This window comes from Ctenopharyngodon idella, chromosome 1 (genome assembly GCF_019924925.1).
Source record: "Ctenopharyngodon idella isolate HZGC_01 chromosome 1, HZGC01, whole genome shotgun sequence".
In the NCBI taxonomy this organism is placed as follows: domain Eukaryota; kingdom Metazoa; phylum Chordata; class Actinopteri; order Cypriniformes; family Xenocyprididae; genus Ctenopharyngodon; species Ctenopharyngodon idella.
In genome coordinates, this window is record NC_067220.1 from 16,516,997 (window position 1) to 16,537,515 (window position 20,519).

General features: G+C 36.3%; 1 protein-coding gene across 1 annotated transcript in view; it reads left to right on the forward strand.

Moving 5' to 3' along the window:
- The window catches only part of tusc3 (tumor suppressor candidate 3), an 85,935-nt gene that overhangs the window by 26,654 nt on the left and 38,762 nt on the right, over positions 1-20,519 (forward strand). Inside the window, exons 2-4 of the mRNA XM_051907403.1 lie at positions 6,183-6,352; positions 9,149-9,266; positions 15,842-15,982. Of these exons, the coding sequence (XP_051763363.1) occupies positions 6,183-6,352; positions 9,149-9,266; positions 15,842-15,982 (429 nt within the window). The remainder of the gene's footprint in view (positions 1-6,182; positions 6,353-9,148; positions 9,267-15,841; positions 15,983-20,519) is intronic.

Consider the following 20,519-nt stretch of genomic DNA (forward strand, 5'->3'; position numbering starts at 1 on the left):
CCCACTTTCACTATGGGAAACCAAAATGCATAGCAGCTAACGTCAGTTTGTTTTTACAGTATGTGCCATTTCCAAATAGTTCGTTGTTTTGCTTTGATTGTTTTAAAATCAGGACTTTGACTGGATTGTATAATCTTCACTGTTGTAGGGCATTCACTCTCTTGTCCGTGAGCCACTTCAGTGTTAATTTGCCCTGAAATCTGAAAGAACTTTCTCCCAACTTGCAGGAAAGTGCAACAGGTCCTCTTGCAGTGTGTTCCTATTATTTTGCACCATCCCATTCCACTCTTGCGTTGTTTTTTAACAAGATGCCCAGTCCCTCCAGATGAAAACCAGCCCCACAGCATGATGCTGCCACCACAATACTTCACTGCTGGTATGGTTTTTTTTGGGGCAGTGTAAGATCTGCACCACATCACTTTGAATTTTGGATAAAAAGTCTATATTTGATGGACCACAATTCTCCTTAAAATATCTGCTCGAAAGGATTCCAACTATAAAATTTTTATGATAATCCAAAAAGAAACCTCAGAAGGGTCTTTTCTGAATAGTCTATACTTGACAGAATCCTACTCTCAAAGTGAACCACCCCCCCCCCCCCCCCGCCCCCCCCCCACACACACACACACACACACACACACACACACATACATACATATACAATGCCGATGATAGAAGATGTACTTTGTCTCCTTCAGCAAGGCCCACCTTAGGGACAAGCTGTCAGCAACATCCGTCACATTACCTAAACAAAGCACCTGCTGGAGAAAGCAAGACAGGAGATGATTAAAATAAAAGCTCTCAATGGTAATATTTATTCTTTAGACACCTGCTAGGCACCTTTGGCAATTCCTGTTATGGAAAATGGTGACATGGTCCCTTTTTTAAGGGAAATAAAAGCAGGAAGGAAAGAAACCATCTGAGGAATCAAGCATGAAAAATCTGAGGAATCAAACGTGAGGAAACAGTCTTTGTAGTTTGGACACTGTTCCTCTCTTTTCCTCTATGCTTGGCTGGTCCCTCACACCGTGGTCAGTACAGCACATCATTAATGCCGGTCTGATTGACAGCTAAACTGACAGCCAGGCTGTTTGGACGTTGTGGGTGGAAACCCTTTTTTTCCTCATTTTCATAAAGAAGACTGACAAGTGCACAAAAGAGACAGGAGGAGAAATGACATGTACAGATCTGTGTGTATGTGTGTGTGCTCAGCATATGAGCACTAGTTGTGCTGAAATACTTTTTTGAATCAGCATTTAGGGATCCGTGTCGTTGCAAAAACCTGGACGAGCACCTGATTTTGTAGCGTCTAGGCCACTGTTTTCCAACCCTGTTCCTAGAGGCACACCAACAGTACATATTTTCAAATTCTTCCTAATCAAACACACCTGATTGAACTCTTCAGCTCATTGGTAAAAACTCCAAGATCTAAAATAGATGGGTTGGATAAGGGAGACATTTAAAATGTGTTCTGTTGGGAAATACAGGTCTAAGTCAAGGGTGTTCAGTTCTGCTCCTGGAGAGCCAATGTCCTACATTTACATTTACATTTATTTATTTTGCAGAAGCTTTTATCCAAAATGACTTACAAATGAGGAATACAGTAAGCGATTCATCGTGAAGAGGCAACTAAATACAAGTGCTCAACATAGAGTAGCATAAGCTAGAATAGGGAGGGATTAAAGGAAAGTGAAAGCATATTCTTTTTTTTCTCTCTCTCTCTTTGTGATGGCACTACCCTAGACTTGTAAGAGTGATTGGAATATCCTGTAGAGTTTACAACTTACCCTGACACACTTGCCTGGACGTTTCTAGTAATCCTGAATACCTTGGTTAGCAGGTTCAGGTGTGTTTTAATTACAAATGGAGCTAACCTCTGCAGGATAGTGGCCCTAGTCTAGGATTGGATACCTCTGGTCTACGACTTGTAACGGCCACCTGATGTTAAATACTGTTCATGACATTAATGTTGATATGCCTTTTAAGATGACTCTCTTTTTTTATGCTCGCTCTTTTACATGGATGTGGAGAGTGTGCTTATTGTGCGAACCATCTAAAGACTTGTGGGACTACCAGTTCTTTTGCCTGGGGTTTTCCATTTCCATCTGGGCAGACTTCAAGCCCTGTGACAGACGTTACAGACTGTAAAGGCCCTGATATATTCACGGCGAAGTTCTTTTTTTTTTTTCTTTGCTTAGGGGTAAAATGAAGTTTGAAATACGTGACTAGCGATATATCGCTGATGACAAAATAAACACACTTGCACAAGCTCTAGTGAAGTCACGTCACATTTATTTATTTAGCACTTTATACAATACATTGCTTAAAATCAAGCAGCTTTACCGTATTAAACATGAAAACCAGTGCCATCAAAAGTACAACTTCATTTTCTACTATAAAGCAGCTCTCCAGTGTGTTCATGTTTTCACTCGCAGACATCTGACCTCGATGGACTGAACAGGAGAAATGAACCAGAAAAGACTTCCATGTGAAAGAGCACAATTACCAATTACATTATCGCCACGGACCAATGGTAGTACAAAGTTGCTTACAGCTATACTTTTCGGGAAAGTTCGCTTTGGCATACTGTTTCTAACTCCCAAAACGAACTCCAAACAAACTTCGTTTTGGCCTGATTTTGTTTCGAAATTACGTCACATCAGTTCGTTCTTCGATTTTGCATGAAGTATATCGGGGCCTTAAAGGCTGTGATGTCAGGCCAGCAGATACTGTTTATATGTCAGTCAAGTTTTTGCGATGTGTTCCACACCTTTGGCATGATTCACACCACCATGGGCAGCTTTTCAGACGACTGAGTGTGTTGAATCATTGTCAGAGCTGTCGGTGAGAGAGACCACTCTGATTGGCTGTTAAGCTAGGTAAACTTAAATAAGTGAACAGTGCAGGAGAAGAAAAACAGAAGTGACAAAATCTACCAAATGGTGAAGTCAACAGGGCACAAACAAAAGGCTTTTCTAATTTTACATCTTCATCTTATCTTAGCATTCCATACAAGAATATTTTCATAACAACATGACTATCTGGAATAAAGAAAGTGGAGACCAACTGTTGAACACGATTCATGTTCAAAATAAGCAACCGCTGCTTTGTTTACGGTTTGTGGTTCCACAGTCCTAGTTCCGATTTCCCCGTTTGAATGACGAATACAGACTACTGCCACCTGCTGGTATGGAAAGTTATTTTCTCTTGTGCAGACACAGAATGTACTTGCTAGCTGGCGTTGGCTGTAGTCTTTTTGGCCCAGACAAATGCAATGCAACAATACAGTTGGCTTTCGTCACCGCTAGTTTTTTGATGTTGGCTTGGTGTGTCACAGCCTATAGTATCATGAAAAATAACTCTTGCTTTTTTGTTTTAAAAGTTTTATATGTTCGCACACAAACATTTCATTGCCCCTGCCCCTACCCCCTCCCCCGATACCATCACTTGCATTACTTTATAGCATATTCCTTGGACAGCAAAACAGAGGAGGTGGCAAGAATATGTTGAACTGTATGAATAAGCTTGAAAAGAAGTGCTTTTTTTTTGGCCTGCTTCCTTTCCAATGCTAACAAACATCTATCTTGTCAAGCCTGGGGTGACCTCCGCACAATGTTTCAATTTGGGCTCACTGACAGAGCCATCACTTGCCTCCTTTCTGTCAGACTCTTCCAGTCCACAACAAATGCAGCTAAATAATGCAACGTGCCCTTGAGTTTACACACTCCTCTGATCATCCTTTTAAACAAATGAGTGCCCAGAGCCATAACATCTGAAGTGTTGTCAACTTTGGGCAGGAAAAAAAGCAGGACAGAAATATATAAAAGACAAATTATTGCTGATGATAAGAGAGGGAGGGAGGGAGGGAGGGAAAAGAGGGGGAAAGATGAGAACAAGAAACAGGGCATTGGGGCATAGAGTATGTAGTTGTAAAAAGTATAGTGTATAGTGTCTTTGTGCTGAATGGTGAAAATTGTATCAGGTTAATTTGAGGCTCAAATCACAGTACTGAATTACTAATGAAAATGGTTTATATTTTTTTGGGTACACAATCTTGAGCTAAAAGTATTGTAGAAATCCATTTACTGAATTCTACTTACACATTACACATACATAGCATTATAGCATTACCTTCTGTATGCTTTCCCACAATTTCATTAAAAAGCGCCTGTTGTTCATTAGTGTTATTTGGTTATAATTAAAAATTATGGTTGCAATTAAATTTCACTGTGACATGGAACGCATGTAATACTTGACCAAGTTTTTTTAAGTTGACATGAACTCAATTTACCAAATGTATTTTCTCAGTATATGTTTGTGGCATTATTGTGAATGATTTAGTTCATATTATTTCAAAGAATTAAGTTTTCCAATCATATTTGAATCCATTGAAATGTTTTGGAAGTGACTAAAACATTTAAATAACCTAAATGAGCTTTGATCGATTGAAGTTTTTTGAATTTTAAGTTCTTGGATTTTCACACCTGTGTGCAAGGATAAAAAAAGAGCATTTTGAAGAAGAGAAGGAAAGAGAGTGTCACACCTGCTCACTGACCTTGTTCTTAATATAATGATGGAATGAAAAGTAGAAATTGAGGTCCAATTTTATGTGGGATGTCCTTAATATATGTGTGTGCTCACATTCTGCCTTCACATTCAGCCTGCTTGCTTAAATACAATATAGTGGGAAAAAAAATGACAAATCATGCATGACACATTGCAAAATTATAGCCTACTTTTTATTTTAAAATAGATTTTATATGATTTATGTCAAACTGAAGAGCACCTGATACTTGCTCTGTATCAAATGAGGCAGCATTTTAAGGTTGTATTGGTGTGTTCATTATCTGAAGGATGTTCCAACAAGTGGAAAACTGCTGCCTTCTAAGTTAGCTCATCGTAACCAAATCGTAGGGCAGCCTCACATGTATCCTTAACAGTCCCATTATGGAGTGATTCTCAAAGTGTGGGGGGTACGGCAGGCACTGTTGCCACATTTTTTTGTTTTGTTTTGTTTTTTTTCAGGTTGAAGCGACCTCCCACCCCCCGGAATGCAATTAGGCTAGTTTTGGCCACCATTGGGTGGGTTTTGAATAGCAATAGGGCTGATTTTGTTACGCAAACCTGGGGACGCTGGAGATCAGCAGAAAAAAAAAAAAACAGACTTGCAACAGTGTTCAGGTGTGTAAATAGCGATTGGCGCTCTGCCTTTACAAAGCCGCACCAAACGGCAATTCCACTGAATATTTCTTCTTTAGACCATTGAATTTGCAGCATCTGAACAAGTCCAACAAAGAAGTTTCTCAATGTAGAAAAGCACAAATTCAGTGGACGGCAGATTTTTTTTATGCCAATTTTTTTCAAAGGTTTAAAGGGGAATGTGTGACCAAAAAAGTTTGAGAACAGTTCCATGATGCAAAAGTGAAACCCAATTTTTCTGTGTGCTCTCTATTTTTATATTCATTAAAGATTCCCATCATTAGCTTTACAACATGCTAACGACAAACCAGTGTTATTTTAGTATTCATTTTTTTAATTAGCTTTTATTTTAGGGTTAGCTTTTATTTCAGGTGGTTGTCAGTGCACCATTTTTGGTTTGTTTTTCATCTAATATTTTGTTTTATTTCAGCTTTATTTCAATAAACCAAAAAAGTTTTATTTTTACTTTTAGTTAACAATAACAACACTGCAACAAACTATTAAAATTAATTGAAGTGCGGAGTGCTGTTTGTGTGGTCCCTGAGCTGCTATAGAAATGGTTAACTATCCTAATATAAACCACTAGGCAGCTCCTGCCCTGAGATTGTATTGAACTCATTGGGTGCTGCCTAGTATTTCCTTTAGCCATTTTTCCGTCAACAAGCAATCTTTATGGTGACATTTACAGAATGTCTTTCTTAGACTGTAAACAAAAAAGAAATAGGATGTTGCCTTTTGCAGTTACAGTTCAGTTCAGCTTCCTTTCCTGACCTGAAGTCACTGTTGATGTTGTTGTTGTTGTTGTTGTTAGTTTGTTTTAGGAATGACAAGTTGCTTATGATGGCTAATGTTTTTTTTTTTTTGTTTTTTTTTCTCCATGTGGTTTTCTTGGAGAATTTATGTTATGTTAGTGCAAAGATTCTTTAGTATCTGAACAGTACACAACTCTGTATTTTTCTCTATCCCTATCTGTTGTCTTCTAGAACATGCTGGCAGAGAAGGTGGAGCAAATGATGGAGTGGAGTTCCCGCCGCTCCGTGATCCGTATGAACGGGGATAAGTTCCGGCGGTTCGTCAAAGCTCCACCCCGAAACTATTCGGTTATTGTGATGTTCACCGCACTACAACCCCAGAGACAATGTTCTGTCTGCAGGTGAGACACGCACATTCATCTTTTAGTGTCTGTCCACAGGTATAATGCTGTATTTACTGAAGTCAAACGATAATACCAGGTGTAAACACGGTCATAGATAAAGATTTGATCTGCCCCAGAGCACCACCAGAAAACCTTCTACATCTGTCTAGTTCCAAGCTGCCTCCACCCCAGACATCATTCCCATCTATTTATCCCACGACAGCTACTTAGCCCCCATCCACTCACCTCACATCCATCTCTCCCCTCATTATCCTTCAATCGTCGGCTAAAATGACTCCGTGCTCGTACAGTCGTGTTCCTCTGCTGAATATCAAGCCTCAGAGTGCAAACCACTCCCACTAGTCCTATTTAGAATCCTCAGACATCATCTACCAGCTTCATTGAATAAAGATAACAGACTGGAACAGTCAGTGCTACCAAAATAGAGGAAGTTAATTTAAAGCAGATCGACCTTTAAACGCCCAGTCACCCTATCACGTCAACGTGACCCCTAATGCTTTTTTAATTATCTGCTGTCTACTCAAATCACATGTTTTATGTATATTCTCTTTTTTTCTTCCTTATTTGCCCTCCATCCCTATCCCTGTCAATCCTTAATTGTATTCTTTCTCCCGCTATTATTTTGTCTTGAATACTGTAGGCAAAGGTAACAATGGTCGACTAATTGACTAGAAGTTGAGTAGTCTGTAACTAATTTGTAACTTTAGCCATTAGAGTTTGCATGGAAAAGTTGTCTTTAAATGTATCACCACTATAGCATTGTTACTACATCCATACAGGTTCGGACAGAATTATTTAGCTGTTAGTTTTAGAAAAGAAGTATTATATTGGATTAAACAATTTATTACACATAACCTTTTAGGCTACAATGGCCATGAGGCCATGAGGGTGAGTAAATGATGACATAATTTTCATTTTTGGGTAAACTATACCTTTAATGGATTTTTTTATTAATATGATTTTTATTTTTTTTTTAATGAAACTATACTCTAAATTGTCTAAAACTGCAAGTATGTGGCGGTAAATGTCTAAATGAGTGAGTCATGGAGTCAGTAAATGGCTCTCTTTGAATGGGCCATTGAATCACTGGTTCACCCATTTCGCTTAAAACGCGAATTCATTCAGAAACACTTCCGTGTTGCTCGGAGATGCAGAATCATTCTGCTATGGCTTAATAGGTAACAAAAACACACAATATGTGTCTAAAATATAACACAATATTAAATTCTTATTTATTGAACTGTTGTATAAAATCAGTATCACATTTGCGCTCATTTTTTTTTATTCAGAAAAAAAAATGGCACTCGTGTGATATTGCACTCGTTGCTCGTTTGATATTGCTTAACTGATATAAAAATGATACAAAAACTCATACAGAGGCATTTTTGCCCCAATATCTTGAATTGTAGGAGCATACAACTGCATTTTATGGGCTCCATCATGCAGTTGTTGTCCTGCATCACGTTCATCACCATCAACTGTATGAAATGTAACATGACCTATGTAGGTCTGGGGCAGGCGGGTGCGTTAAATGCGGTAATAATTTTAACGCGTTATATTTTCCATAACTAATTAATGTGTTAAATTGACATCCCTAATTAAAATTCATTATAATGTGGATTGGACTTTCTTAAATCAACTAGTCATTCAACCTCACTGAATTTCATGCCTGTATTTTGTCCAAGAGTCCTTAAAAGTTTTAAAATGCCTTAGTCACTTTTCAAAATTGAAGTCTGTAAAATATCTTTAAATATCTTAAATAGCATGGGGGGAAAAAGTCTTAAATGTCATAATCAGAGAACAGGAATTGCTTTTGAAATACCGAGTCAGTGCCGTGCTTTTTGTCATCTCCCCAAAGGTGTTCATGAAATGCCATTTTACCCAAGTCCCGAAGGACTTTGCTCACCAGAGCACTTTTGACTGCAGTAAAGTCTCAATGACAGATAAGTTAACATCAGCTCAGCACTTGCTTTTTGAAAATGGACACTCAGCATAACATGAAACATTAATGTGTATAATCATGCATATTTAAACTAGTTTGTTTTTACCACCTGCAGAGTGCTCTGCTTTATTGATGTTTATGGGTACATTTAGTTTATTGATGCATTTAACATGTCTTTAAACCGGACGCTTTCAATCTGTAAATTCATGTTTATTTAGCACTATTTGGATGAGATTTGTTGTCTGAACAATGTTTAAGTTACAGTTATTAACATAGGATGCCTGTCATTTCTTAAACTGATCCAGAGGGGATTGGGATCTCTGTAGTTTTTACTAAGACGGCCGTTACAGAAGGTAGTGACCTGGAGGTGCAGCATGTAACCAGAACTAAGACTTATTTATGTGGAGGGTGTGAAATTCAAATTAACACTCACTGGATATGTGTGTTTTGTCTATGCAAGTATAAGACATGAGCTCTTTGAAGTGATGTGAGTTCTTTTGATCCTGCTTCATCAATGTTTAAATTCCATTTGTTTGTTTATTTATTGGTGGTGGACATCACAGTGACAATTTCCGGGAACTGGCAGGTGGACATCTTTGTTGCGTCTGTGGAAGAACAGATACCTAATTAGCAGCATTGTCTGCTTTTTTTCCCTCTCTTGTTCTCTTTATACTGTCTACCTAGTGTGAAATAAACAGCAATCACTGTAATAAGTAACAGTGAGATGACACTTCTGTAATGAAGTCCCTCTTGTTGTCTTCTTTTTGTTTGCTATCTTTCTTCTAATGAGTAATCTCTTACTCTTTCTCTGTCTGTCTCTATGCTTCTGAAAATGTCTCTCTCTCTCATAGGCAAGCTAATGAGGAATATCAGGTGCTGGCTAACTCCTGGCGATACTCTTCGGCCTTCTCTAACAAACTGTTCTTCACGGTTGTGGATTATGATGAGGGCGCTGACGTCTTTCAACAGGTAAACATTCAGCTCTGTCTCTCATTCATATGGATTTCGTCAGGTCTGTCTAGCGATTTGGTTTATGCAAAGGGAAAACAGAGAAATATCAGAGATTTTACAGTTGTGACGTCCAGGCCTGCACAGTGTCCTTGTTTATTTTTTTATTTTTTATTTTTTGGGGGGGTAAAAAGTATTTAAATCTATTCAATTCACTTAAAAATTAAAAATTGAAATCAAATATTGTCATATATTTATTAAATATCTTAAATAGCATATGAAGTATCACTCGCATGGTATTTGACATTAATTTAATTTATTTTAGTGTATGTAGTTAAATATTGCTGCTTATTAATATTATTGATATACAGTGGGTACGGAAAGTATTCAGACCCCCTTAAATTTTTCACTCTTTGTTATATTGCAGTCATTTTTTTTCCTCATTAATGTACACACAGCACCCCATATTGACAGAAAAACACAGAATTGTTGACATTTTTGCAGATTTATTAAAAAAGAAAAACTGAAATATCACATGGTCCTAAGTATTCAGACCCTTTGCTCAGTATTTAGTAGAAGCACCCTTTTGATCTAATACAGCCATGAGTCTTTTTGGGAAAGATGCAACAAGTTTTTCACACCTGGATTTGGGGATCCTCTGCCATTCCTCCTTGCAGATCCTCTCCAGTTCTGTCAGGTTGGATGGTAAACGTTGGTGGACAGCCATTTTTAGGTCTCTCCAGAGATGCTCAATTGGGTTTAAGTCAGGGCTCTGGCTGGGCTATTCAAGAACAGTCACGGAGTTGTTGTGAAGCCACTCCTTCGTTATTTTAGCTGTGTGCTTAGGGTCATTGTCTTGTTGGCCGCATTCATCTTTCCCTCAATTGCAACCAGTCGTCCTGTCCCTGCAGCTGAAAAACACCCCCACAGCATGATGCTGCCACCACCATGCTTCACTGTTGGGACTGTATTGGACAGGTGATGAGCAGTGTCTGGTTTTCTCCACACATACCGCTTAGAATTAACGCCAAAAGTTCTATCTTGGTCTCATCAGACCAGAGAATCTTATTTCTCACCATCTTGGAGTCTTTCAGGTGTTTTTTCATGTGTCTTGCACTGAGGAGAGGCTTCCGTCGGGCCACTCTGCCATAAAGCCCCGACTGGTGGAGGGCTGCAGTGATGGTTGACTTTCTACAACTTTCTCCCATCTCCCGACTGCATATCTGGAGCTCAGCCACAGTGATCTTTGGGTTCTTCTTTACCTCTCTCACCAAGGCTCTTCTCCCCCGATAGCTCAGTTTGGCCGGACGGCCAGCTCTAGGAAGGGTTCTGGTCGTCCCAAACGTCTTCCATTTAAGGATTATGGAGGCCACTGTGCTCTTAGGAACCTTAAGTGCAGCAGAAATTTTTTTGTAACCTTGGTCAGATCTGTGCCTTGCCACAATTCTGTCTCTGAGCTCTTCAGGCAGTTCTTTTGACCTCATGATTCTCATTTGCTCTGACATGCACTGTGAGCTGTAAAGTCTTATATAGACAGGTGTGTGGCTTTCCTAATCAAGTCCAATCAGTATAATCAAACACAGCTGGACTCAAATGAAGGTGTAGAACCATCTCAAGGATGATCAGAAGAAATGGACAGCACCCGAGTTAAATATATGAGTGCCACAGCAAAGGGTCTGAATACTTAGGACCATGTGATATTTCAGTTTTTCTTTTTTAATAAATCTGCAAAAATGTCAACAATTTTGTGTTTTTCTGTCAATATGGGGTGCTGTGTGTACATTAATGAGGAAAAAAATGAACTTAAATGATTTTAGCAAATGGCTGCAATATAACAAAGAGTGAAAAATTTAAGGGGGTCTGAATACTTTCCGTACCCACTGTACAGTTACATGCAGATAATTACTTAAATTATATATATGACTTGACTGAAGTTAAACTTAAAAATTTCTAATTTGCTAATTTTAATAGTTGCTATTTGGTTTTAAATTATGGTTCTTCTGAGAAAATGTATAATACTAATTAGTATTATTATTATTATTATTAGTAGTAGTAGTAGTAGTAGTAGTCCTCAGATTGCCTGACTTTGAAATTTCAAGGACATTATAGTGAATATATTTTTTCTAGTTATGCTCAGCTCTGAAATTGCTCTTTGTGACTGAAAAAGTCATGGAATCATTGTTCAAAAGATGTGGCGACTTTGTTCATGGTAATTATTTAATAATAACCTTACAAAATAGGTGTATAATTTAATTAAAATTAAACCAAGCTCAGAAAAGACAAGCGTTTCCTGACCACATTTACTCTTTGTTCCATTCCTTCCACACGCATGCTCAAATGGTCTCAACTTCTAATTTGTCAGCACCTGACAACTTCAGGAATTACATTTTAAAAAGCAGCAAGAACAATCAAATGGAAAATAGCTCCCCGTCTGTTTTCCATGTAATGAAATGTCACACTTCTCAGAAGCAAATTATAGAGAAGAAAATCTTTATGACACAGAACATGCACATTAATTTAACACATGCTGATACGTAGCTATTTCTACTGCAATTTGCACACTAAAGAGAGTGAGTTTGTGAAAAAAGCTTTATCATAAACTGTGTTCTTGCGCCTATAGATGCCTGCACAGCTGTATAGGGTTATAGTCATCAATTAGATTAGCACTACTGACATCCATTTGCTGTCATTTCCTCAGTGGAGTCTCTCTTATTTGGGTTCATCAAAAACCTAATTCATTCGAGTAAAACAAATTGCTCCAGCTCATAAAGACATCAAGCCCTTAGGGAGAGTCTAGTGGACAAGACTCAAATGAGCTTTCTGATTTATTAGTATATAACTTAGTTTACATTAGACTTTGTTTGGTATAATCATTCATGAATCTAGGATTTGGGTCTTTGGGTTACAGTTACCAGATCAGATATCTCACAGCACTAGTGTGATGAAGTTTTCACCATTTATAAGACTGGCTGGTATTGTAACCATAAGTGGCTGTAGATAAATGCATTAACTACAAAACTAGTTGTTACTAGGGGTGTAACAATATACCGTGACACAATATGTTCAAGTTGACAGAGTTTTATTGTCAGTACTACATTAAACTACTATATAAACCCCCGGTTTCACAGACGAGGCTTAAGCTAGTCCTAGACTAAAATGCATGTTTGAGCTGTTTTAACTGAAAGTAACTTGCACTGACATATCTTAAAATATATAAGAGCCATTTTTATCTCAAGATGCACACCAGTAATGTTTTTTCTAGGGTACGTTTATAAAAACTACTTAACCCTAATTGAACTAAGGCCTAATCCTGGCTTAGTCTAAGCCCTGTCTGTGAAACCGGGCCATAATGTTGAATATAACGTATAATAATGCAATGGGGGAATATTTGTGGGTCCTGATAATGCCAAATGTCTTATGTTACCAGTAAAAAGTGGCCTACATTATTTTAAATATATCTAGTCAGTGACTGAGTGCAAGCATACTTGTCTAAAAGAAGTATGTATTTTCATCTTCAGAATCATGAATATTTTTATTCTGGCATCACCATTGTCCTGTGCATTGAGTTACCAGCACCAAGTCTAAGCTTATTCATTTCCACCCCCAATGTAATACCAAATTTAGCATTTTAATCAAAAGTAATTTTTTTTTTTTTTTGTTAACCGTTTACCATATGTCTTAGAGTATCGCAATAATATTTTATTGTGAGTTCAGTATCGTGATATGTATCAAATCGTGACATGATGGTATCGTTACACCCCTAGTTGTTACACAATCAAAAAAATTACAGAATTTTAGTTTAGTTTCGGGGTGTCTCTTTGTTTGGTGTTTATATTGATGAGGTATTGATGTATAAAGGGGTGGTCAAACAAGATTTTGTTTATTCACTTCCATATGCATGCAAACTTTGGAAACTTGGTAAACGATACACATAATTTGTTTTGCCACATGCATACTAAAACTATACAACTAAACTATGAGTTGTAAATTTGTGTAGTGAAAAGTTGCAAATGGCTCTTGGCTGATAATCAAACATAGATAAAACTCTCATTTTGGCAGTTTAAAAGAATGTTTTGAAATTTAAATTAAATTAAAAAAGAAACAGGAATATGTGATATACTTTAATATTTTAAATGTAATATAATTTATTATTCATCCCTGAGGGTAATGTCATACCCATTTACCCATATTCGTTAATTTTGCTGTGCTAAAATCTAGTGTGCTACAGCCTAAGCATTCTGGAAAACTGCAATGGCTTCTGTTCACCCTCACCAAACCCATTTCTTGGAGGACATGTGGGTTAATGTTGATTTGATGTGTTTTCATCCAGAGCATGGGGACAGCAGTATTAGTCAGTTCATTAGTATGCTAATAAACAGATGTGTGTTAGAGGTGCTGGTTAATAACTTTCCCCAGTGTTTTTAAGAGACGATTTCATCACCAGCGATTACATGATTGCTCCCCGTGATTGAAATTATATGTAATTACTTGAATATCACTTAGCTAGATTCATTCTCTGTTCTTTAATGTGAAGGATAAAAAATGCAATTCACCATCATGTAATTTTGACCCCATATTGTTTTCTTTCATCTGTGAAACATAAAAACTTACCTGCAAATTAGCTGCGAGATTCGCCGTTTTGAATCAAAATATGTTGTTCATGTGAATTGTGTAGATCCGGTTAAAATCACAAAAATGTTCTCCTGTGGGACAACAATATAGTTCATAACATCCTTTTTCACCTCTTCTGGGTCTGATAAAATAAGATATTAGAGAGGAAGAATGCCCAGCTGCACTTTTCCTTACAACAAAGATGGATGGTGACACTGCAAAGCTCCACATATACATGACTCATGCACTATATATGCCTTCTAAGCCCATGACTCATTCCTATATTATATTAGGCAGCTAAAACTGTTTTCAACATAAGAAATGTTTCTTGAGCACCAAATCTGCATGTTAGAATGATTTCTGATGGATCATGTGACACTGATGACTAGAGTAATAATTCTGCTTTCCCTTCACAGAAATAAATTACATTTTAAAATGTATTAAAATAGAAAATGGTTGATGAGCATAAGAGACTTCTTTTAAAATCATACTTTCAAAAAAATCATAATTATTCCAAATATTTGACCGGTAGTGTTCTGTTAAGCTCCAAAAGAGGGGAAAAGACGTCCATATGACTCATACACTATATTATTTCTAAGCCCATATAATAGCTTAGTGTGAGAAACAGACAAAAATTAAAAACATATTGCAAAATTTAAGTTCACTGTTCTCAGTTTAAAAAAAAAAAAATGTTTAGGCTTTAGAAAATATTTAATAGAGCACACATGGATCATTTATGATAAATTTATGCTGCTTTTTGTCCTTTTTGGAGCTTGCCATTATAATTACCATTCACATTTTTTATGTAATAGTATGGAAGCTTGTTTCTGCCACTGAATAAAAAAAAAAAAAGGTAATTGTGACTTTTTATCTCATAATTCTGACTTTTTTTCTTAGAATTGCGTGATATAAACTTGTGATGGCGAGTTATAAAATCAGAATTGCGATATAAACTTACAATTGCGTGTTATAAAGTCAGAATTGCAAGATAAACTGACAACAGCGAGTTATAAAGTCAGAATTGCGAGATGTAAACTCACAATTGCGAGTTATAGTCAGAATTACGAGATATAAACTCAACTGACTTTAACTGCGACTTTATATCACGCAATTGCGACTTCACTTTATATCACACAATCTGAGAGAAAAAGTCAGAATTGCGAGATGTAAACTCACAATTGTGAGAAAAAGAAGTCAGAATTGTTAGATAAAAAGTTGCAATTATCCCTTTTTTTTATTCTGTGGCAGAAACAAGCTTCCATATAATAGGGCAGCTCAGAAAGATGTCTAACATTTCCTTTTGTGTTGAGAAAAAAGAAAATACAAGGTTGGAACTAGAGATGGGAATTTTGGGTCATTTAAAACACATCTCACAACACCCTCTATTGTGTTCTGAGTTGCACTCAGTCCACTTGCTTTTGAAAGAAAGAACATGTCCTGTTTCAACACCCTGACGTGTTTCCAGAGTGAACATCACTTGAATAGTTTTGATGTAAATTGCTGATAATTTGGACTGCAAAGTATCCCAAAAAAAGACTAACCAATCACAAAATTAAGAATGAAGTGCTTTTTTCATGATCGATGACTGCTGTCAGTACTCAAGAACTCGTTCACATCATTAGCTGAAACAGCATGGGGTCAAAAAAATGACGCTTTCAAATATTTGGGTGAACTGCCTGCTTTTAAATCTATTATTATATTATTTCATCCTGTTGTTCTCTCTGGCCCTTCATTCTTGTAGTGGGTAATTTACCTCCCTCTGGAGGCTCTTCAATTGCTCCTGTCTCCTTATTAAAAGAAATCTCTTTAATACACATCACACTGTTCTTGCTGCTTTATTGATTTATTAGCAGATATTAATGTTTTTGTACTCTTGTTTCTCTTCAATTTATCATTCCCCTCCCCTCTCCTCCCTTCCTATGCTTCCTGCTCCTCTCATACTGTATGTCCTGCCTTTTCTTCCTCTTCTCTCTCCTCTCCTCCAGCTGAACATGAATTCTGCCCCCACCTTCATGCATTTCCCAGCCAAAGGGAAGCCGAAGAGGGCAGACACCTTTGACCTTCAGCGGATTGGCTTTGCCTCTGAGCAGCTGGCAAAGTGGATTGCTGACCGTACTGATGTGCAGGTACAGTATGTCTAAAAAGTCATGCAAAATTTATATACTGGTGCACTACCATTCAAAAGTGTTTTTTTTGTTTGTTTTTTTTTTGAAAGAAATTCAGCAAAGATGCATTAAATTGATCAAAAGTGACAATAAAAATATTTGTAATGTTACAAATTTCTATTTCAAATGCTTTTTAACTTTCTTCCTGAAAAAAGTTACCATGATTTCCACAAAAATATAGCAGCACCAATGTTTTTCACATTGATAATAATGATAATAATAAATGCTTCTTGAGCACCAAATCAGCATATTAGAATGTAGAGTTATAAGATGATATGACACTGAAGACTGGAGTCATTTAGCTTTTCCATGACAGGGATAAATTACATTTATAGACAAATATAAAATTTACATTTACACAAATAGGCAAATATTTAAGAGTCTATGGATGGATCATTATTACAGTGATTATTATTTTTCTAGCATGTTATATGTTTGGCAACGGTTCTTTTAACCCTAAAAGATGGAGTGTGTAGCTTTTCATTTCTTAAGCAACTATGTATTAAGATGTATTATGGCCATATTCCAGGATGACAATGTCAAGATTTATCAGGCTCAAATTGTGAAAAAATTGTTGGGAGGGAGCATGAAGAATCATTTTCACACATGAATTGGCACTGACCTTAACCTCATTGTAAGTTTTTGGGATGTGCTGGAGGAGACTTTACAAAATACTCACCTCTTGCATTGTCAATACAAGATCTTGACCAAAAAATTGTGCACCTCTCGGTGGAAATAAATGTTGTGATGTTATTTCCATCAAGAGGTGCATCAATTTTTGGGTCAAGATCTTGTATTGATAATGCAAGAGGTGAGCACTCTGTAAAGTCTACTCCAGCACATCCCAAACACTTTCAATGAAATTAAGGTCTGGACTCAGAGGTGCCAAATCATGTGTAAAAATGATTCTTCATGCTCTCTGAACCATTCTTTCACAATCTGAAAGTTTAGTTCACTGTTTATACTTTATTTTTGATTTAAAAAAATGCATAATAGACTTCTTTCAAAGATGTTAAAAAAACGTAAACGTAAAAAAACTTTTGAATGATAGTCAGAAACCCCTTAAAATTCAATGAGAAATGTGCCAATAACATTTTTTAGAATATATACAAACAATTGTATGCATTTCATATCACTCTTGGTGCATTTCAATGTTTAGCAAATAAAAGTGTAAATGCATCACTATCATGATGTATGAGACTGACAACGTTTTAAAATGTAAAAGCACTGCTGTTGAAAGCAGACTGCTCTGCCTTACAGACACATTTATTTGCGATCTGTCGCAAATATTTATTTTAGCTTTCATAATGGTGTCTTTTGTCTGATGGCATTTTTAAAAACCGCAAAAGCTGTTTTTATGAAAATTGTTTTCATATCGTTTGACTGTTTAGTCATAGTTCGAGAAGCAGTTTTTTGGAAGCTACGTTGCAGATGCCAAAATGGGCAGAAATAAGTCTCAATATACACTTTTTGTATAAGCAACATCTTTGCTCCCTTATCTTGAAAATGCTACCTCTTTATGACCTTTCAAGACATGTTAGCACAGTTTTATACATAATAATATAGTGCTTGTATAACTGATGCCAAAAGCTTGAAAGTATAATTATGTGTCTGACATCCTACAAGACTGTTTGAGGACAAATATAAACACTCTTTTGATTAAAGGATTTCTTCTGTGCTTTCAACGATTACAGTACAGGCTTCTGTAATCCTTGCTTTGTTTTATCCATCTGGAACAGTGAACTCCTTCCTGCTCGCTTGGTAAATCAAGCTTTTTGTCAATGCAATTTAAAAAAATAAAAAAATAAATAAATTTAAAAAATCAGATCAGTGAGGAAATGTGCAAACTGAGGGATTCACAAAGCCTACGAAGTAGAACCGAGCAGTGCTTTCATGAGAAAGCAGACCCAGATATGGGGTCTCCAGCAAATGGAGACAGATAACATCTGATTTCCCCATCATGTTAACATAGATTTTCCCTCCAGAGAAGCTCTTGTTGAAAAATATCACTGGCACCTTAATGCGTTTACAGACGACTGCCTTGGAGCACTGGCACTAATTCAGTTGCCTTATTAAGACTCTACCTCGGTTTCAGCTTTAATACTTTTGAATAAGTCACTTAAGGTATATATCACCTTTAAGGAAGGGCTGAGTTATGTCAGAGTTGATGAAAAGCTACTTTTTTTTTTTAAGGCAGATTTTCCTCAGATGGAGTGCACTGATTAAGAAGCGCTGTGCAGATTACAGTGGAGGTCATATGTCAGTAACGCTCTTCCCTCCATGCAGTTGGACTCGTTATCTTTGATTCATCTTCATTTCACATTTCTGTAGAGGCACGGAAACACTTTGTGAACTACAATGTTTTATCCTAGCTAAAGGAAAAACCTTTTACAAAATTGTAAATAGAATGGTATGCTTTATTCCTCTATCATTTATTTCATTCATGGGTTAATGCATGCATATCCATACATGCATCATTTATTTTGTATTTATTTATTTATTTATTTATTTATTATTTTATTCTATGTTGTAACTCTGTTTAGGAAATTACCATAAAAAATAAATAATTTATTTTATTTTATTTTTTATTTTATTTTATTTTATTTTATTTTATTTTATTTTATTTTATTTTATTTTATTTTATTTTTCGGTTTACTAAATTGCCATAACATAAGAAAAAGTAGAGAGAATTCTAGTATAATGCATACATCAAAAGTATTTATTTTGTTTTTATTTATTTATTTGTTATTTTATTTTATTTTATTCTGTTTTATAACTGTGTTTACTAAATTACCATAATTATTGATTTTATCAATTTTTTTTTTTTTTCTCTATTTAGTAAATTACCATAACATTAGCTAAATAGGAAAAAGTAGAGAGGATGCAAGTATAATGCATACATCAAAAGTATTTGTTTTATTTTATTTTATTCTATTTTATAACTCTGTTTAGTAAATTACCATAATTTATAAGTAGAGAGAATACAAGTATAATGCATACATTAAAAGTATTTGTTTTTATTAATTTTTCATTTTATCTTTATTTATTCTATTTTATAACTCTATTTACCATATACATAAATTACCATTTTTATTATTTTATTTTATTTTATTTTATTTTATTTTATTTTATTTTATTTTATTTTATTTTATTATTTTCTCTATTTATTAAATTACCATAACATTAGCTAAATAGGAAAAAGTAGAGAGAATGCAAGTATAATGCATACATCAAATTTTATTTTATAACTGTTTACTAAATTACCATAATATTTTATTTTATTCTGTTTACTAAATTACCTTAACATCAGCTAAATTAGCTATTAGTCTTTGTCAGCCTATCTGTGCGCATTGGATCATTGCTCGTCCACCCCCTGGAGTAGACAGAATTATATATGAAGTCGGCCATTTTTATCCTAGATTAATCTGATCTGATTTGGAGGCAGCAGCAGAGTTGGTAGTACACGTTTTGAAGGGAAACATTAAGACCTTGAACGACAGGCACTAAACGTGTTTACAGCCCTCTGGGTCTCACATCGCAACGCTCATAAATAGAGCATCCTGAGCGTCCAATGCGTCTTAGACTTACTAGCCCTCTGGGTCTACTTTTGGCCTAAGGCGAAGAAATAGTGCAAAAGAGAAGGGAGGGATCGTCAACCTTTGCAGGAATGAATGCATTCAGTAGACAATGGCTGTGTCTGAAACCTAAGGCAGTTGCCTCGCTGCAGACAGTCAGTGACTTCACATGCAGTGGATTTGAATGAAGTTTCCTCCTCAGGAAAGGATTCATTGAAAATAAGCTATTCAGAAAGTAACACATACAAATTCAAGTGGCCTTGAGATTGCAGTGCTTTAAAGGAACACTCTTTTTTTTTTTTTTTTTTGAAAATAGGCTCATTTTCTAACTCCCCTAGAGTTAAACAGTTGAGTTTTACCGTTTTCGAATCCATTCAGCCGATCTCCGGGTCGGGCGGTACCACTTTTAGCATAGCTTAGCGTAGTTCATTGAATCTGATTAGACCGTTAGCATCTCGTTAAAAAATGACCAAAGAGTTTCAATTTTTTTCCTATTTAAAACTTGACTCTTCTGTAGTTACATCGTGTACTAAGACCGACGGAAAATTAAAAGTTGCGATTTTCTAGGCCGATATGACTAGGAACTATACTGTCATTCCGGCGTAATGATCAAGGAACTTTGCTGCCGTACCATGGCTGCAGCAGGCGCAATGATATTACGCAGCGTCTCTCACAAATGTCTCCATGGTTGCAAGGCACGTTCCCTGTGCAAGCAGGGGGTCACAGGCGCTGCGTAATATCATTGCGCCTGCTGCAGCCATGGTACGGCAGCAAAGTTCCTTGATCATTACGCCGGAATGACAGTATAGTTCCTAGTCATATCGGCCGACTACAAAACGACTACACTGAAAGCCATACTCTCGACTTTTATTTGAGCAAATCCATTTAGAAATTCCATGCATGGACACACTTTGAAATTAATT